The sequence below is a fragment of the Phyllopteryx taeniolatus genome, chromosome 22 (genome assembly GCF_024500385.1).
Source record: "Phyllopteryx taeniolatus isolate TA_2022b chromosome 22, UOR_Ptae_1.2, whole genome shotgun sequence".
Lineage (NCBI taxonomy): Eukaryota > Metazoa > Chordata > Actinopteri > Syngnathiformes > Syngnathidae > Phyllopteryx > Phyllopteryx taeniolatus.
Genome location: NC_084523.1, coordinates 3,921,762 through 3,937,157, shown reverse-complemented (window position 1 = coordinate 3,937,157; position 15,396 = coordinate 3,921,762). Strand labels below are relative to the sequence as shown.

At 44.0% G+C, this 15,396-nt stretch overlaps 1 protein-coding gene across 2 annotated transcripts in view; it reads left to right on the top strand.

Moving 5' to 3' along the window:
* camk1da (calcium/calmodulin-dependent protein kinase 1Da) overlaps window positions 1–15,396 on the top strand; it is a 39,633-nt gene that overhangs the window by 18,461 nt on the left and 5,776 nt on the right. For both annotated transcript variants that reach the window (XM_061761531.1, XM_061761533.1), the window contains exons 5-12: window positions 1,250–1,324; window positions 6,421–6,559; window positions 6,824–6,950; window positions 9,251–9,326; window positions 13,481–13,593; window positions 14,578–14,656; window positions 14,834–14,921; window positions 15,018–15,243. In XM_061761531.1, coding sequence (XP_061617515.1) covers window positions 1,250–1,324; window positions 6,421–6,559; window positions 6,824–6,950; window positions 9,251–9,326; window positions 13,481–13,593; window positions 14,578–14,656; window positions 14,834–14,921; window positions 15,018–15,243 — 923 coding nt within the window. The remainder of the gene's footprint in view (window positions 1–1,249; window positions 1,325–6,420; window positions 6,560–6,823; window positions 6,951–9,250; window positions 9,327–13,480; window positions 13,594–14,577; window positions 14,657–14,833; window positions 14,922–15,017; window positions 15,244–15,396) is intronic.

Here is a 15,396-nt window from a genome sequence, read left to right as displayed (position 1 = left end):
AGAAAGCTTATTAATACACATTTCATCCTTCTTACTGAACGTTATGAACTGACATCAATCTTTTATCGCTGTGCGATGTGGAAATGGGTTGTTTCTTTTACAACTCCTGTGGAACAAATAGTCCAACATTATGAACAGATCAACAGCTGATGCTATTAGCCAATACAGTTCCAAATGATGTGAACGTGTTCATTGTCTTTAATGATTTACTTGGCGCTACTAGCCAAATTTTTGTCAGTTCACAAATTCAGCGTTTCCCAACCTTTATTGAGCCAAGGTATTTATTTGAATATTTTGCATGAGAAAGACCTTGAGGCATACCACCAAACAAAATTGTTAGAAAAAGTGACGAGTCAAGTCAATTATGTACCTTCTGCCAACTAACGGAAGAACATTGAACTGTTCTACCTGTCACTGTAGGTCGCTGACATAGATAGATGCACAAAGATGCATTAGCTATCCATTCATTTTCTATATCACTTATCTGCATTAGAGTCGCAGGTGAGCTGTAGCCAATCCCAGCTGACTTTGGGTGCATCACTGCACTAATGCTCCTCATTGCATTACATTGTTGACCACTCTTCAGTTTTGAATGACACTGCATGAAACTCAACAACAGAATTGTATGAATGAAAATGGCACTCCGGCTGTTTGCTGTCATTCTCCCGGGCAGTGCTTAAATACACACTCGCACATTATCGCTGTCTAACCTGTACGCCTTTGTGTGCACGCCTCCGCTACGAATGAGTCACATGACGGCGCTCCGGTTTATCGCCGGTTTGCCAACGCAGCGCTCATGCACTCACAATGACTCTCATATCCTCACCTGGGCACCTTCTGGGAATGCCTCTGAGTGGGGAAGCTAGACCTGTGGGGAATTACTGCTGCTCCCAAAGCGAGAGATGATGAACCCACATGCCCACACTAAACCAGTTTTGTTTGCGGTATTACGATAACTCATGCACATGCGCTTACACATACAGAAAGCTCTCCCGTGCCGTAACCATGGAGAAACCAGGAGAAAAGTGACAGAGCTGAAGAGGTAAATGGAGGGTGAAAAAAGATTGTCAATGAGGCGACTCTGCCCAAATAGCTCTACATTATGTGCATTAATGAGAAAGTAATGCTAAACATTATTGCCTCATTAGAACTGTGACTCATTTAGTCGTGTTAGCGCATGACTGAATGTGATTCAAAGACGCAGCCGAGCTCTGGAATAACACATTCAACTCTCGGTTTGTCTTTGCAGGATTAAGCATGAAAATATTGTGGCACTGGAGGACATCTACGAGAGTCCGGATCACCTCTATCTCATTATGCAACTGTGAGTTGAGCCTATGAAATGTGTACCGTTATAACTGATAAAAAAAAAGCAATAGAACAAGTCCACTTTTTTGTAGCTGCAACAATTCAAGAAAACCTGGCCTATCCTCCCACATGCAATAAACAATTTAGCCTTTGATAGTAGGCATTGGAGCCAAGAGGGATTGTCTGTGGATCACCCATAAGGTGCCCTGCTGACCTCCTCTGGAGGCTTATTGAGGAGCAAATGCTAGTCTGGCACATGTTGTGGAAACAGTTCAGTCAGGTTCAATGGAAGTCATGGTGGAGGATTACACAACAGTGGCGTTATTTGTAGCTTCATGTCAACAGATTAGCGCTCATGTTTGGGGCTTCTTGATTCTGATGTGATCCAAGTACAGCAGGCAAGATGATTTTAAATGAGGGAATGGAAAATGGGTAAAAGATGCCAATTTTTTTCCCCCCCATGGTTAAGATTAACGGCTTTATTTATTTATTATTTCTCAGAGTAAATCCACATTTGTTCGTGGATTATTTATGAAAACTTCGTGACATGAAAAAGAATGTCCGGCAGTTGCTTCGTAAAACAATTCACTGCCCACATTTAAATGTTGATGAAGTTAATTTCTTAATGGCATTGATTGATTTTGTGAATTGTTTTCTGACATTGTTTACAGTACTAAATACGAGATGATTTAATTAATTTAAATCCCTCTGTCATCAATTAGCCAATTAACAGAGCATTTCTGTTTGCTGCTGGAGGATGTCAGATTTTTACCACTTCGGCTTGCCAGCTCGTTGGAGAAAAAGTTTAGATTACTTCCTCTTGCACAGTTTTTGAGCCTTCCATTGTTCAATGTTTCTATAGTAACTGGCCTTTTGACAGCGAAAGTCACTGAAATGGTCTGAGATGAGCTGAGACATTCATTGGAAACATCCAGCCACCGCTTCTTTGTCCACATGCACCTCTATCAGCATTTCTCATTTCTCACCTTTATCTCCTTTTGTCTTTCCTCTCGTTCTCCTTTCCTTCACACCTCATTTCCATCACTGTCACCTCTTGCCCTCCACCTGCTCACATGGAATTCAGTTTGCTTCCCAGCCCCCTTCCTCCCTCCAGCAAGGCCGTTCATGGGTCAGTACACATCACTGGCCATGTTTACAAGGTCAAAGGTAATATCTGAAATGTAACTTCTGCGGATTCTATACAATCGTTTTAAATGTCGCAAATAAATTGTGAATTTAAGCATGGACCAATCTGCAAATGTCACCCTTAATATTATTAAGACGTACTTCCCGCCACAGATGCTTGCATCTTTCAGTGCACGTCTCTGCTCGAGCAGCTATAAAAAAAAAATAATAATTAAACAAAAAAAAAAAATTGAGTTAGTCCAAATCTCATTTGATCTGGCCTTTGCGCCGCAGGCTGCACTCCGCTGTAGCACTGCCGCAACCCAGCATATCTTTTATGCCGTAAAGCATTTGTGTCATAGTTTCAGACTGACAGAAGAAAATTGTTTTATTCAAGTCTATGTACAGTGCTCAACATATTGTACAGTAAAGGAATAAAATCCCTTTGAAAAGTAAACTTTTTATCCACTTCTCAGTGAACACAAGAACAAGTTGATGATGAGTAGACTTTTAATCTAATATTTATTTTACATCGGTGGGTACTCATTTTTGCAAGATTACATTAACTTTTGTGTGCACATTGATGAATCATCCATTTAATGAGAGTACTTTAGAAGTATAGTACTGTATGCCCAAAAAAGGAAACTCACAAAACTGTTGTAGTAATAATTTATGGAAAGTACTTTACATCAGTGTGGCTGAAAAAGAAGCTCGCATCACGGTGCTATTTCACCTAACTCACCTAATTTGTTTGAAACATTTTCCCAAAAGACTTGAATTTCATTCTGGAGCAAGGATTCATATTATGTTTTTACACCGAGTTACAGCGTGCCAGATCAATGCAGCGTGACAGCGTTTGCATTGTTCTTCTCGGCTTATGTAAGCACCGACACTGCGGGGAAAGCAATCAGTTCAAAGTGCAATGAAAATCGATGACATCGAGTGCAGTGCAACTACTGTCGTTTTTCGGGTGACAAATGACATATTTGTAAGAGACAAATTGTTTTAGTTGTAGAGTAAGTGGTTATGACACAAGATGTAGCTTAATAGAAATAATTTCCCAGAGGGTGCCACCACACCTCTCACTACTCACCACATTACCTTGAATGAGATGAAATCAAAATGAAATAATAAAATGAAAATACTTTGCATGTTGGGGAGCTGAAAACAGTTGGATTTACGTTCGACGGCCCTCCCGCAGCGGGGCTGACGTCACATTCGACTGTCGTAGATTTGAAGTCATTCAGTGAAGTCACTTAGGACAACAGCTTTTGAGAGAATATACCAGTTTAAGGCAGATGTGAAAGCGTGCGGACCTGATCAGCCGAACATCCAAATTAATCAGCAGTCCAAAGACAGAGGGAGACAATACTGTACACGTAACGTAGCCTTTTTCCAAGAGCTGGTTGAGCTACAAGGCTCAGTTAATTGCATGTAGCGAGACTAATGCTGAAAAAATCGAATGAAACGGGTACTCGTTCGTCGTCATGTTGAATTAAGGCTAAATGGCTAAGAGACTGCATACAGTACCTGTTGTACTGACAGTATTCCCATTATGATAACATTCCATCACCCAGTAGATGGAAATGAAAGAACAAACTATTCTACATCTCATTGGGACCATTGAGCTATTACTTTTCTCAATTAATGGCTCCAGAAAATTGGACTCTCTTTTTTTTCATAGTTGCACAATATCTCGGTTAGGATCTGCTGTGATGTCTTAACCAATGCTGTACTTAACTGTTCTTTTCTCCATTTGGCATTTTGTGACAGCATTCTTCACTATTCACCGGTATTGTTCCAAATCGGTCCGTCAGACAGTAAATTCATTTGGGCAGGTGGGAATTACAGTATGAACGCTTCTTTGGAAAACTCCCACGTTGACAGCATTCACTTTAAGTTGACAATAGTTGAGTGCAGAAGGTTAAAAAAAAATGCCACTCTTAAGATGAAGGATTTTTTGGGGTAAGCAATTCAAATACAAATCAAATGAAATCACAATAAAGCTTAGTGTTGGGCATTAGCTTTGTGTCTGGCTACCCCTGCTCATTTTACTCTTTCGCAGATTAGGTTGCACTTACAGTAGAACAAACAAGGCCTCCCAGGATTTACGATTCATCACCGCCTCACTTTTGTCGAGGATCTATCCATCCATCCATTTTCTGAGCAACCATCTGTATTGCAGCACCACTAGCTGTCTCAATCCAAATGGGAAATAAAAAATACAACCTTAAAGAAAAGTACATTAAATGAAATTGAAATTCTCCTTAGACTCACTCATACCTTTTTTTTTCTCTTGGAAAGAACCAGTGCATGTTCACATGGTCAACTTGAATACACCCACCAGCCATAAATTTCAAATAAGATTACTCAATTTGTTTGTTACTGCGGTTTGTTTAGAACTGCGCCGTAACGTACCGAGAGCTGTTTCTGATATTTTGGTTGCCTTATTCAACTCCAAGAGAGAGCATGTACAAAGCATTGCGACGACTCTTAATAAAAGAAGACGTTACAACATGTTATCATTGAATGAGACGGGCTCTGCCAGGATTCCTTTTTGCGAGATTGTCATCCCTTTTGAGATTACTCATCCTGCTCCTTCCTCAAAATGAGAACATTTCTTTCAAAGTGAGCGGAATCACAAGCAGCTTCCTACCACAAGTCCCCATTGTGTGCGCAGACAAGAAACATCTAAAAATGTGAAAGCAATTTCCTTTCTTTGTTGGAGGACAACTAGAAAAAGACAGTAGAGGAAGACTATTTTGCCCTGACGAAACTGAGCTTTCTCAAGAAATCGTTGACATCTTTTTATAGAATTTACTCTTCACATTTTTTGTTCCCTTACTGAACCAAACGTGACTCGAACCTGAAACTTCAAACCAAGGTACATACCCAAACAATTTTGTGGCATACTGTTACACCCTTAGCGATTCTACATTTATGTGGTTCGACCGTGAGAACCACTCCCCTGATGTGGCCAATGATGAAAACAAGTGGTCTAGGCCTTATGTACTGTATGTGCATACAGTATCTGCCTCTGTTGGTTCTCTTGTCTGATTGCCACGCTCTCCTGATGCAAACATTTTGTTGAGCTCCAGTTTGCTGCGTCCTTTTTGCCAACCTGAGACATGACAAATTTACATCCTTGCCTTCTTTGAAGAAAGGCTCAGCAATTAATGGAAATAAAGAACGAGTTAGCGTTTAACAAGCTCTAATTTGATCTCTTGCCGTGACAACAACCCACACATATTGCATGGCCGTTTGCATGTTTGCCCTTGTGTATCCATGGATGTGTGCCACTGGCGTTTTTGCACATGCGTGCGTGTATCTTTCATTATGATTGCACGCATCTCCTCTGTGTGATGAGGTTTTCACTTTATGAGATGACGTTCTCCAGCAGGGGGAGCTACGAGCCTGCACACCAGATACTTATTGGCTCACTGTGAAATCTGGGACTGTTCAGTTGAGCACAAAGCTTTTATTTTTGTTGTATGAATGGAAACAGGTTAATTGTACCTGCGGCCATCAACTATGCGTCACTGGCCGAAATAAGTAAACAAATCATAATTTTCAAGCCAATTAAGTAAAATTGGATCATTTTCTGATGATCTCTAGCACACGTATGTATCGCTCTACAGCGCTTGGAAATCACCGCTGTGCTGTGCAGCACCTGAACAAGTCAGTTCATGTAATTTGGAGTCGACAGTGGAACTTTTCAAAGATTCTGCTGCGGGGGAGCAGATATTATCTTCACATTTTTCCATCAAAACTTGGTGGTTGGTGCAAAAAACACTATTATACAAATAATGCTGGCTTATTGGCTGAGTTGAAGGGTTGTGTGGCATCTGACTGCAATGATAAGTAATACATATGCACAAACCTTTTAATTAACTGATCTTGTATGTCAGTCTACTTAATATCCGATGTTTTGCCACAGTGTGCACGTATGCTAATCATTATATAATAATACAATCTTTAATTGTGCAGGGTGTCCGGTGGTGAGCTCTTTGACAGAATCGTCGAAAAAGGCTTTTACACCGAAAAAGATGCGAGCACGCTCATCCGGCAAGTCCTGGATGCTGTGAACTATCTGCACAACATGGGCATCGTGCACCGAGACCTGAAGGTATCGCGCACACAAACTCTCATTTCTTAAATGGCTTTTCCTCTCACTTGACAGTGAGACATTTAGCGCTGTGATAATGGCAGTGTCTCTTCAGGGAGCAGTGGTCCACTGTGGGGTCAGTGTGGTGTGTCCTGCCTTATAAGTAGTAACACAAAGCTCATAAGTGTGTCTCTTCAAATGCCCATTACTAATCATTTGTAAAATTCATTTTTTGTTAAATTAGTTGGTCGATCAATATATTCTTGGTCTGTCTTTCTCCTATAGCCGGAGAACCTGCTATATTTTAATCCCCAGGATGGGTCAAAGATCATGATCAGCGACTTCGGTCTTTCTAAGATGGAGGGTAGCGGTAATGTCATGTCCACTGCCTGTGGTACACCAGGATATGTCGGTAGGTTATTTTATTTTATTTTTTACCTGTCGCCCGATGTAGTCGTTTTCTAACTAGCAAAGTCAATTGCATCAGACACTGCATATGAATGCCGAGAAATATTGTTGCTGTGCTTCAAAGCTACAGAAAGAAACAAAGCAGGCGCTGTAGCACTGGCTATTACATCATAGCGGTGGCCGTACATTTCAGCATACAGCAGCAGTAGTGTGGATGCTCAAGTGTCAACGTATTCACACAGTAACCTGATGCGCAATAGCTGTACTGTGTCTTGACTCACACAAACAAACTTTCAAATGTACATTGCGCTCTTGTTTTTGGCTGTAAACTGAGTGAGTCTTTATCGTTCGTGTATATTTATATTACGTCTTTGTTGGCAAGGCCGAGCCTTTCCAACAGACATGAATTATTCAATGAGCGCATGTTCTTTCCGTCTGACACCGGGCTGCTTTATTCAGGCTGGTCCATCGTTGTTTATTCAAGCATGTGTGTGTGTGTGTCTATGCATGCAGGCTCGCTCAGTTATAGTATTAATCAGCCACTGACAGACCCATCCTCCGCACTCCCTCATTCGGTCAACATCGTGTGTGTGTGTGTGTGTGTGTGTGTGTGTGTGTGCACCAGCATTTACATCTGTTGTCACAAGAGACAGATGTTCAGCGCACTCGTCCACATCAACACCAACAACCGATGGCTCAACCTGTTGACACGCAATGTCAAGTCTCTTGCGTAAACAAATATTTTTAGGGCGAAAATAATGTTCTTTTAGTTTCTACCTGCTCACAAAGTATTTTTATACACATAGCCTACTATTCTATTTGTTTTCTATTTATGTATTTCCTTCTAATTAACTTTTGTTTAAAGCAAACCTTCAAAATAGTTCACTAACAAAGCTTGTATTCCATGCTGAAGGAAATCACACCAGTCATAAATTGACTTTAAATGGTCTTTTTTTTGTTGGTGTTGGTTCCGTCGTTCCGCCCCCTTTCTTGCCCTCCTGCAGAGGTTGATTTGCTCACATGCTTGTAACTATAATGCAATAGTAAATAAACTGAAAACCCACCATGTAAAAGCCAGCTCTTGATTAAAAAGTGCTAGATATTTGAGTCATTGCAAGCTAATGTTGTGTCTTAAAAGATCCCTTTTCCTCCAGTAACAAGATCTCATCTCATTACTGTGCTAATGAGGTCCTTGATGCTCAATTTAGTGTGCCCTTAAGCATTGAGAATTGTGTGCTTCAACTGTTCTGCGCAGTCCCATTGCGCAACATACAGTAGTTTGGTAACATAGCATTGAGGAGGATTTCAATGCAGCTGATTTGTATGCAGCTAATCTTATCTTGTACATTCTAAAATAGAGAGAACCAGACATAATGGCCTCAGATGTTGGAATCTGGCAAAAGCAACAGACATTAACAGCATCACAATGACTTATGGTGCAACTATAAACAAGACCGCTCTGATTCAGCACACGTGTGCAAGCATTACATTTTGACCCATTTTGATTTAAAAAGTCTACACACCCCCATTCAAATGTCAGGTTTTTGTGATATAATAAAAGAGCCCAAGATAAATAATTTCATTAAATCATTTATGTGACCTACAACCCGTACAAATTAAATGTGGTAAAAAAATAAATACACATCTTTTAGAGATGGAAGTAAAAATAAACAACTGATGTAATGTGTGCAACTGATATAAAGTGTGGGATGTGGCTCTGTTCAGAATGAAGCGTAACATTAAAGCTTATGTTCAATGGAAGTCAGCACGCAACTGCCAACGTACCCAAAAACCTGGCATTTGAACAGGGGTGTGTAGACGTTTTATATCCACTGTATCTCCCCCCATTTGTATTTGCATGCCAAATAAATGGCAACTTTGCCTTGTATTTGTGAGGTACAAGTTATTCTTAGATATTTGTTTCTCTGTCCAGGGGTTGATAAAGAGTTGTTTCAAATTAAAAGTAGCAGGTCTCTCTCTATTTTTAACAGTTGGTGCACCACCAAATTTGATGGTTTTGGTTCGGCAGAAGTACTTTTCATGTCAGTTTTTTTTTTCCTGTGAGAGTGCATACATCCTCCCGAACATTTCCCACCATTACGGAGTCTGCAGCCTTTTAAAACAGCTGCAGTTTCACATAACAAAAAAAAACAAAAGCAACAAACACTCCTAATTTAGCATCACCCTCAAGCACTGACTTTAATGGTACATAACCACAAAGCTCCTGTAAAGGGGAGTCTTATCAGTCATTAAGAAACTTTTAAAAGTGCCAAAAGCTTACTCATTCTGTCTGGTCTGTTTTAGCACCAGAGGTTCTTGCCCAGAAGCCATACAGCAAGGCAGTGGACTGCTGGTCCATTGGAGTGATCGCCTATATCCTGTAAGTCATACTCGGCTATAAACAGGAATGTACAGAAGCTATCGAAAGTAGTTACTTTTCCAAAATATTTAGCCTTTATTCTATACCTGCCTCATTGAATACAAGCCTCATTTCATTGGTCTGAATTTTTAAAGAATTTTTACTGGAAAAATGTATCTTTGTTTATCCATCTATGCCACTGACGTATCGTGACAGGCTGAACAATGAACTGCTTTTCCACTAGCTGATGGAAGGTATGAGCAACCAAAAAGCTGCCATTCACAGTACAACAGAATGTGTTCAACTAAACAGGCCCAGATTGCACTCACAGTAAATATTGCCAGTGCTATTTCATAAATAAATAAAGATTTATATGAAGTGCACCACCAGGTGGTGATCAGTTGACAGCTCCGCCCCTCTCTTCACCCGAGTGTCCAAGACATGCGGCCGCAAGTCCGATGACACGACCACAAAGTCGATCATCGAACTGCGACCTGTCAGAAGGAGTTTTAACTCCCACCTCCGACAGAACTTTGCTCATGTTCCGGGGGAGGCGGGGGACATCGAGTCCGAGTGGACCATGTTCCGCGCCTCCATTGCTGAGGCGGCCGACCGGAGCTGTGGCCGTAAGGTGGTCGGTGCCTGTCGTGGCGGCAATCCCCGAACCCGTTGGTGGACACCAACGGTGAGGGATGCCGTCAAGCTGAAGAAGGAGTCCTATCGGGCCTTTTTGGCCTGTGGGACTCCTGAGGCAGCTGATGGGTACCGGCTGGCCAAGCGGAATGCAGCTCTGGTGGTCGCTGAAGCAAAAACCCGGGCATGGGAGGAGTTCGGTGAGGCCATGGAGAAAGACTTCCGGACGGCTTCGAGGAAATTCTGGTCCACCATCCGACGTCTCAGGAGAGGAAAGCAGTGCACCACCAACACTGTGTATAGTGGGGATGGGGCGCTGCTGACCTCGACTCGGGACGTTGTGAGTCGGTGGGGAGAATACTTTGAAGACCTCCTCAATTCCAACGACACGCCTTCCCATGGGGAAGCAGAGTGTGGGTTCTCTGAGGCGGGCTCTCCTATCTCTGGGTTTGAGGTCACCGAGGTAGTTAAAAAGCTCCTCGGTGGCAGGGCCCCGGGGGTGGATGAGATTCGTCCGGAGTTCCTAAAGGCTCTGGATGTTGTGGGGCTGTCCTGGTTGACACGCCTCTGCAACATCGCGTGGACATCGGGGACAGTGCCTCTGGATTGGCAGACTGGGGTGGTGGTCCCCCTTTTTAAGAAGGGGGACCGGAGGGTGTGTTCCAACTACAGGGGGATCACACTGCTCAGCCTCCCTGGTAAGGTCTATTCAGGGGTGCTGGAGAGGAGGGTCCGTCGGGAAGTCGAATCTCAGATTCAGGAGGAGCAGTGTGGTTTTCGTCCTGGCCGTGGAACAGTGGACCAGCTCTACACCCTCGGCAGGGTCCTCGAGGGTGCATGGGAGTTCGCCCAACCAGTCTACATGTGTTTTGTGGACTTGGAGAAGGCGTTCGACCGTGTCCCTCGGGGAGTCCTGTGGAGAGTGCTTCGGGAGTATGGGGTACCGAACCCCCTGATACGGGCTGTTCGGTCCCTGTACGACCGGAGTCAGAGTTTGGTCCGCATATCCGGCAGTAAGTCGAACTCGTTCCCGGTGAGGGTTGGACTCCGCCAAGGCTGCCCTTTGTCGCCGATTCTGTTCATAACTTTTATGGACAGAATTTCTAGGCGCAGCCGAGGCGTAGAGGGGGTCCGGTTTGGTGGCCTCAGTATTGCATCTCTGCTTTTTGCAGATGATGTGGTTCTGTTGGGTTCATCAAGCCGTGACCTCCAACTCTCATTGGAGCAGTTCGCAGCCGAGTGTGAAGCGGCTGGGATGAGAATCAGCACCTCCAAATCTGAGACCATGGTCCTCAGTCGGGAAAGGGTGGCATGCCATCTCCAGGTCGGGGATGAGATCCTGCCCCAAGTGGAGGAATTCAAGTATCTTGGGGTCTTGTTCACGAGTGAGGGAAGAATGGAACGGGAGATCGACAGGCGGATCGGTGCAGCGTCTGCAGTGATGCGGACTTTGTATCGGTCCGTTGTGGTAAAGAAAGAGCTAAGCCGAAAGGCGAAGCTCTCAATTTACCGGTCGATCTTCGTTCCTACCCTCACCTATGGTCATGAGCTGTGGGTCGTGACCGAAAGAACAAGATCCCGGATACAAGCGGCCGAAATGAGTTTCCTCCGCAGGGTGTCCGGGCTCTCCCTTAGAGATAGGGTGAGAAGCTCGGTCATCCGAGAGGATCTCAGAGTAGAGCCGCTACTCCTCCGCATTGAGAGGAGCCAGATGAGGTGGCTGGGGCATCTGATTCGGATGCCTCCCGGACGCCTCCCTGGTGAGGTGTTCCGGGCATGTCCCACCGGGAGGAGACCCCGGGGACGACCCAGGACGCGCTGGAGAGACTACATCCTTCGGCTGGCCTGGGAACGCCTCGGGATCCCCCCGGAAGAGCTGGATGAAGTGGCTGGGGAGAGGGTAGTCTGGGCGTCCCTGCTGAAGCTACTGCCCCCGCGACCCGACCCGGATAAGCGGTAGAGAATGGATGGATGGATGGATATGAAGTGCAGAGTTAGGGCACAGTCTCACTTTTTTGACCCATCCACTTAAATGATGCAGTTTTGCTGAAACTCAACCTTAACGTTTTATCCATAAGTAGCATGAAAATGTCATTAATTGCTGCTCTGCCCAACCACTCGTTTATGAGTTGTTGTGCGTGCTGGGTGCAATGGTGATGATGGTGTTGCTAGGCGCCGTCCTCAGAACCAGATGCGGCTCTGCGCGATGCCCTTATATGGAAATGGACCCAGACGTATTGTTCTGGTTGTTTGGTCGTCTTCTTCTTCACCCCTCCCGCGCCAACTCACTTCTGACCACCTCACACACTCGCTCATGCAGATGTTTGTGTATGCAACTGAAAAGAAATGTGAACTTTAGTGTTCTGTGGTTTCTTTCACATTTTGTGAGGCATCTGTTTGCGCTCTGTGCGGGTTTATGCCTCAAAGCCAGCGCACACATTTCAAATTTCACTGTAATCCTTCTAAGGAGTTTGTTTATGTCTACATCTGGACCCCATTGTCGTGCGTCTGTGTGTTCTCCACCCGGCTAGGGTTCGGAGGTCAGAAGGTCGAGGTCAGCAGCAGGTTAATGGGATGAAGAGTGTGAGAGATGGGCGAACAGAACACACAGAGATTTGTGTGTGCACTTGAGCGTGTGACTCGGTGATCAAAGAGAGAGAGCGGCTCCCTGCTGGCAATTTGCACAATTAGTCGGGCGATTTAGACCTTGTTAGCTTTTAGCTGCTGCTCAGGTGGAAAGATCACATCAGGTAATCAGCCATGATAATCACCTGGGATTTTGAGTGTGTGCGTGGGCGCGTTGTCTCGGGGAGTCGGTGAATGACAGCCAAGTCCCAACTATTACATGACAGCATAAAACCAGACAGCAATAACCAACCTTCCATCCTTCTTTTCCTGGAGGGGATATTTGATCATGATCAGTCAATCGGTTGTTAGTTTGTCACCTAAAGAGAAAGCAAAAACATAAACGGGAAGGCTTTTTTTTCCCCCTCCCAGCAGGCAGCACCTTACCTCCTGTTTCCGTCAAACTGTTTTCTTGCATGTTGTGTGAGTGTGTATCGATGGGGAACGGCATTTTAATGAGTCTTTAGGAAAATCTCAGTGCATCCAGAACTTTAATAATGAGGTGTAGATGATGTTTTGGTGGACCGGCGTTCATTATAACAGGAGATTGAAGCCGTTTGTCTTCAACACTCTATCATGTCAGCTTGATTGCAAGGGAGCGAGTACTGTGAGATCACTCCAAGAGGAGCGCTATAAAAATGATGAGACAAAGTTAGTTTTACAGTTAAATCACCGCTCTTTATGAAATACTAAATGCATGTTGGACAGGAATAAAAACAGCACCATCTGGTGGCCCCCGGTTATCATCATTCATACAGCAACGTTATGAATATTTACTCCCCTGGTCTTATCAAATTAACTTAAGGCTCGTACGTGATTTAAATAATGTCAGATTCAAGATTCAAGTGTGATGTCATTCACGAGTTAATGAATTATAAAGGAAAGAGCGACTGAATGACAAAGTTTCCTGTCCACAGGTTGTGCGGGTATCCACCGTTTTACGACGAGAACGACTCCAAGCTGTTCGAACAAATCCTCAAAGCCGACTACGAGTTTGACGCACCCTACTGGGACGACATATCAAACTCCGGTGAGCTTTTCTCCGTCATCATCACCCACCTCCTTATTCTTGAGTGTTTCCGCATATCGACCCCACACCGACTCTCTGCCACCACTGATGTAATTTTCCTGCCATGAAGGTGCAGTCAGGTGTAAGTGCCTGCTTTCGAACAGATGGCGTTCGGAACGGTGCAAAATCAGCCAAGCCACTTGTGTGCCGTGTTAGAATTTTCACTTGTGTTGACGTTTTATCCCATCATGGCGTCTGCTCGTACGTTGACGAATTGTTCCATTTAATTCCTATTCCACAAACCTAGTATGAATCACAGTACCATGTTTTGGCAAATGCTGGCAGATGCAATGTATTCTCGCAAAAACATTTTGGGGTTTATCTCTTTTATACTGTCCATGTTAGAGAGTTACTCTCTGGAGGTTTAAATAGCCAAAATAGGGGATCTTTAATACACGCTTTTTAAAGTATTCCTTCACCCCTTTTCTCACTCGCACAGTTCTTCACTTGCTTCAAGCTTTTGTTTTTTGTTTTTGTTTTTTCTTTTCTTACTCCCAGTTCAAGTTAACTGTAAAATTGTTGGAAAATAATAGACGTTAAGACCAAAATGTTTAACTAAACCATAAGCTTTTGTCTAAGGAAAGTCCACCAGCTTAACATGAACATATATTGTAAATTGCAAAACCATAGCCATTGCCATTAATATTACGGTATTTATAAACTTTCAAACCACGGCAACTTTAACACACACGGAGCAGCAACATACAAACATAGCGTACAACAATGCTCTGTGGGAAGGTTGACAACGATTACTGGCGCTCGTTCTTGTTCTTAATTACGCTGCATCTCTTCCAGTAGACCTCAGTGCCGGGCATGTTGTGGCACAACATGGTATGACACTGTGTATTGTAAATGCCAATAAAAAATGATTGCTTAAAAATGTTTGATATTGCTGGGATACAGACGGTCTACACTGATGTGGTGTGTTTGACTAATATTTTCCAGCCAAGGATTTCATCAGGAACCTAATGGAAAAAGATCCAGCCAAGCGTTTCACTTGCGAGCAGGCTCTTCGACATCCCTGGTGAGCTGTACGCAAACACACCTGCACACACACACACACACACACACACACACACACACATACACACACACGCGTGCACAGAGAGTGACAGCAAAGGCAGGCTGACATAAAGACATCAAATCAATGGAGATATTGATTTAGTCTTGAGTGCCAACAGAGTATTTGCTTGTGTGTTAGGATCGCCGGGGATACAGCTCTCTGCAAGAACATCCACGAGTCTGTCAGCCGGCAAATTAGGAAGAACTTTGCCAAGAGCAAATGGAGGGTAAACTTGTTTCCTGCGGTTACTTAACATTATTTAGTGAAATAAATTATTTAGCGATTGTTTGTGGGTCACACGCTGTTTCCTTGCCCTCTCCAGCAAGCGTTCAATGCCACGGTGGTGGTTCGCCACATGAGGCGGCTGCAACTTGGCAGCAGCATGGGGAGCGGCGTGGACACCAACAACCCCCACGCCAGGCCGAGCCAGAAGCTGGCACAAGGTCCGAGCCAGGCGGACCGGAACCGGTCGGCTCCGAGCCAGAGCGCCGGCTCGGCCGCGAGCCAGACTTCATCCTTCGACAACATAGCAGCGCCACGGAAGGAATGTGAGTAGCGCACGATGACGTATGTGCATTTGACAGTTGAAGATTCAACATTTTTCAATGCCGTGCATGAGGCATTAACACATTAACACGTTGCTGAGAAGTTATGGAAACAAACAAACTAAAGAATTTGAAAAACATCTTTTCCATTTTTTT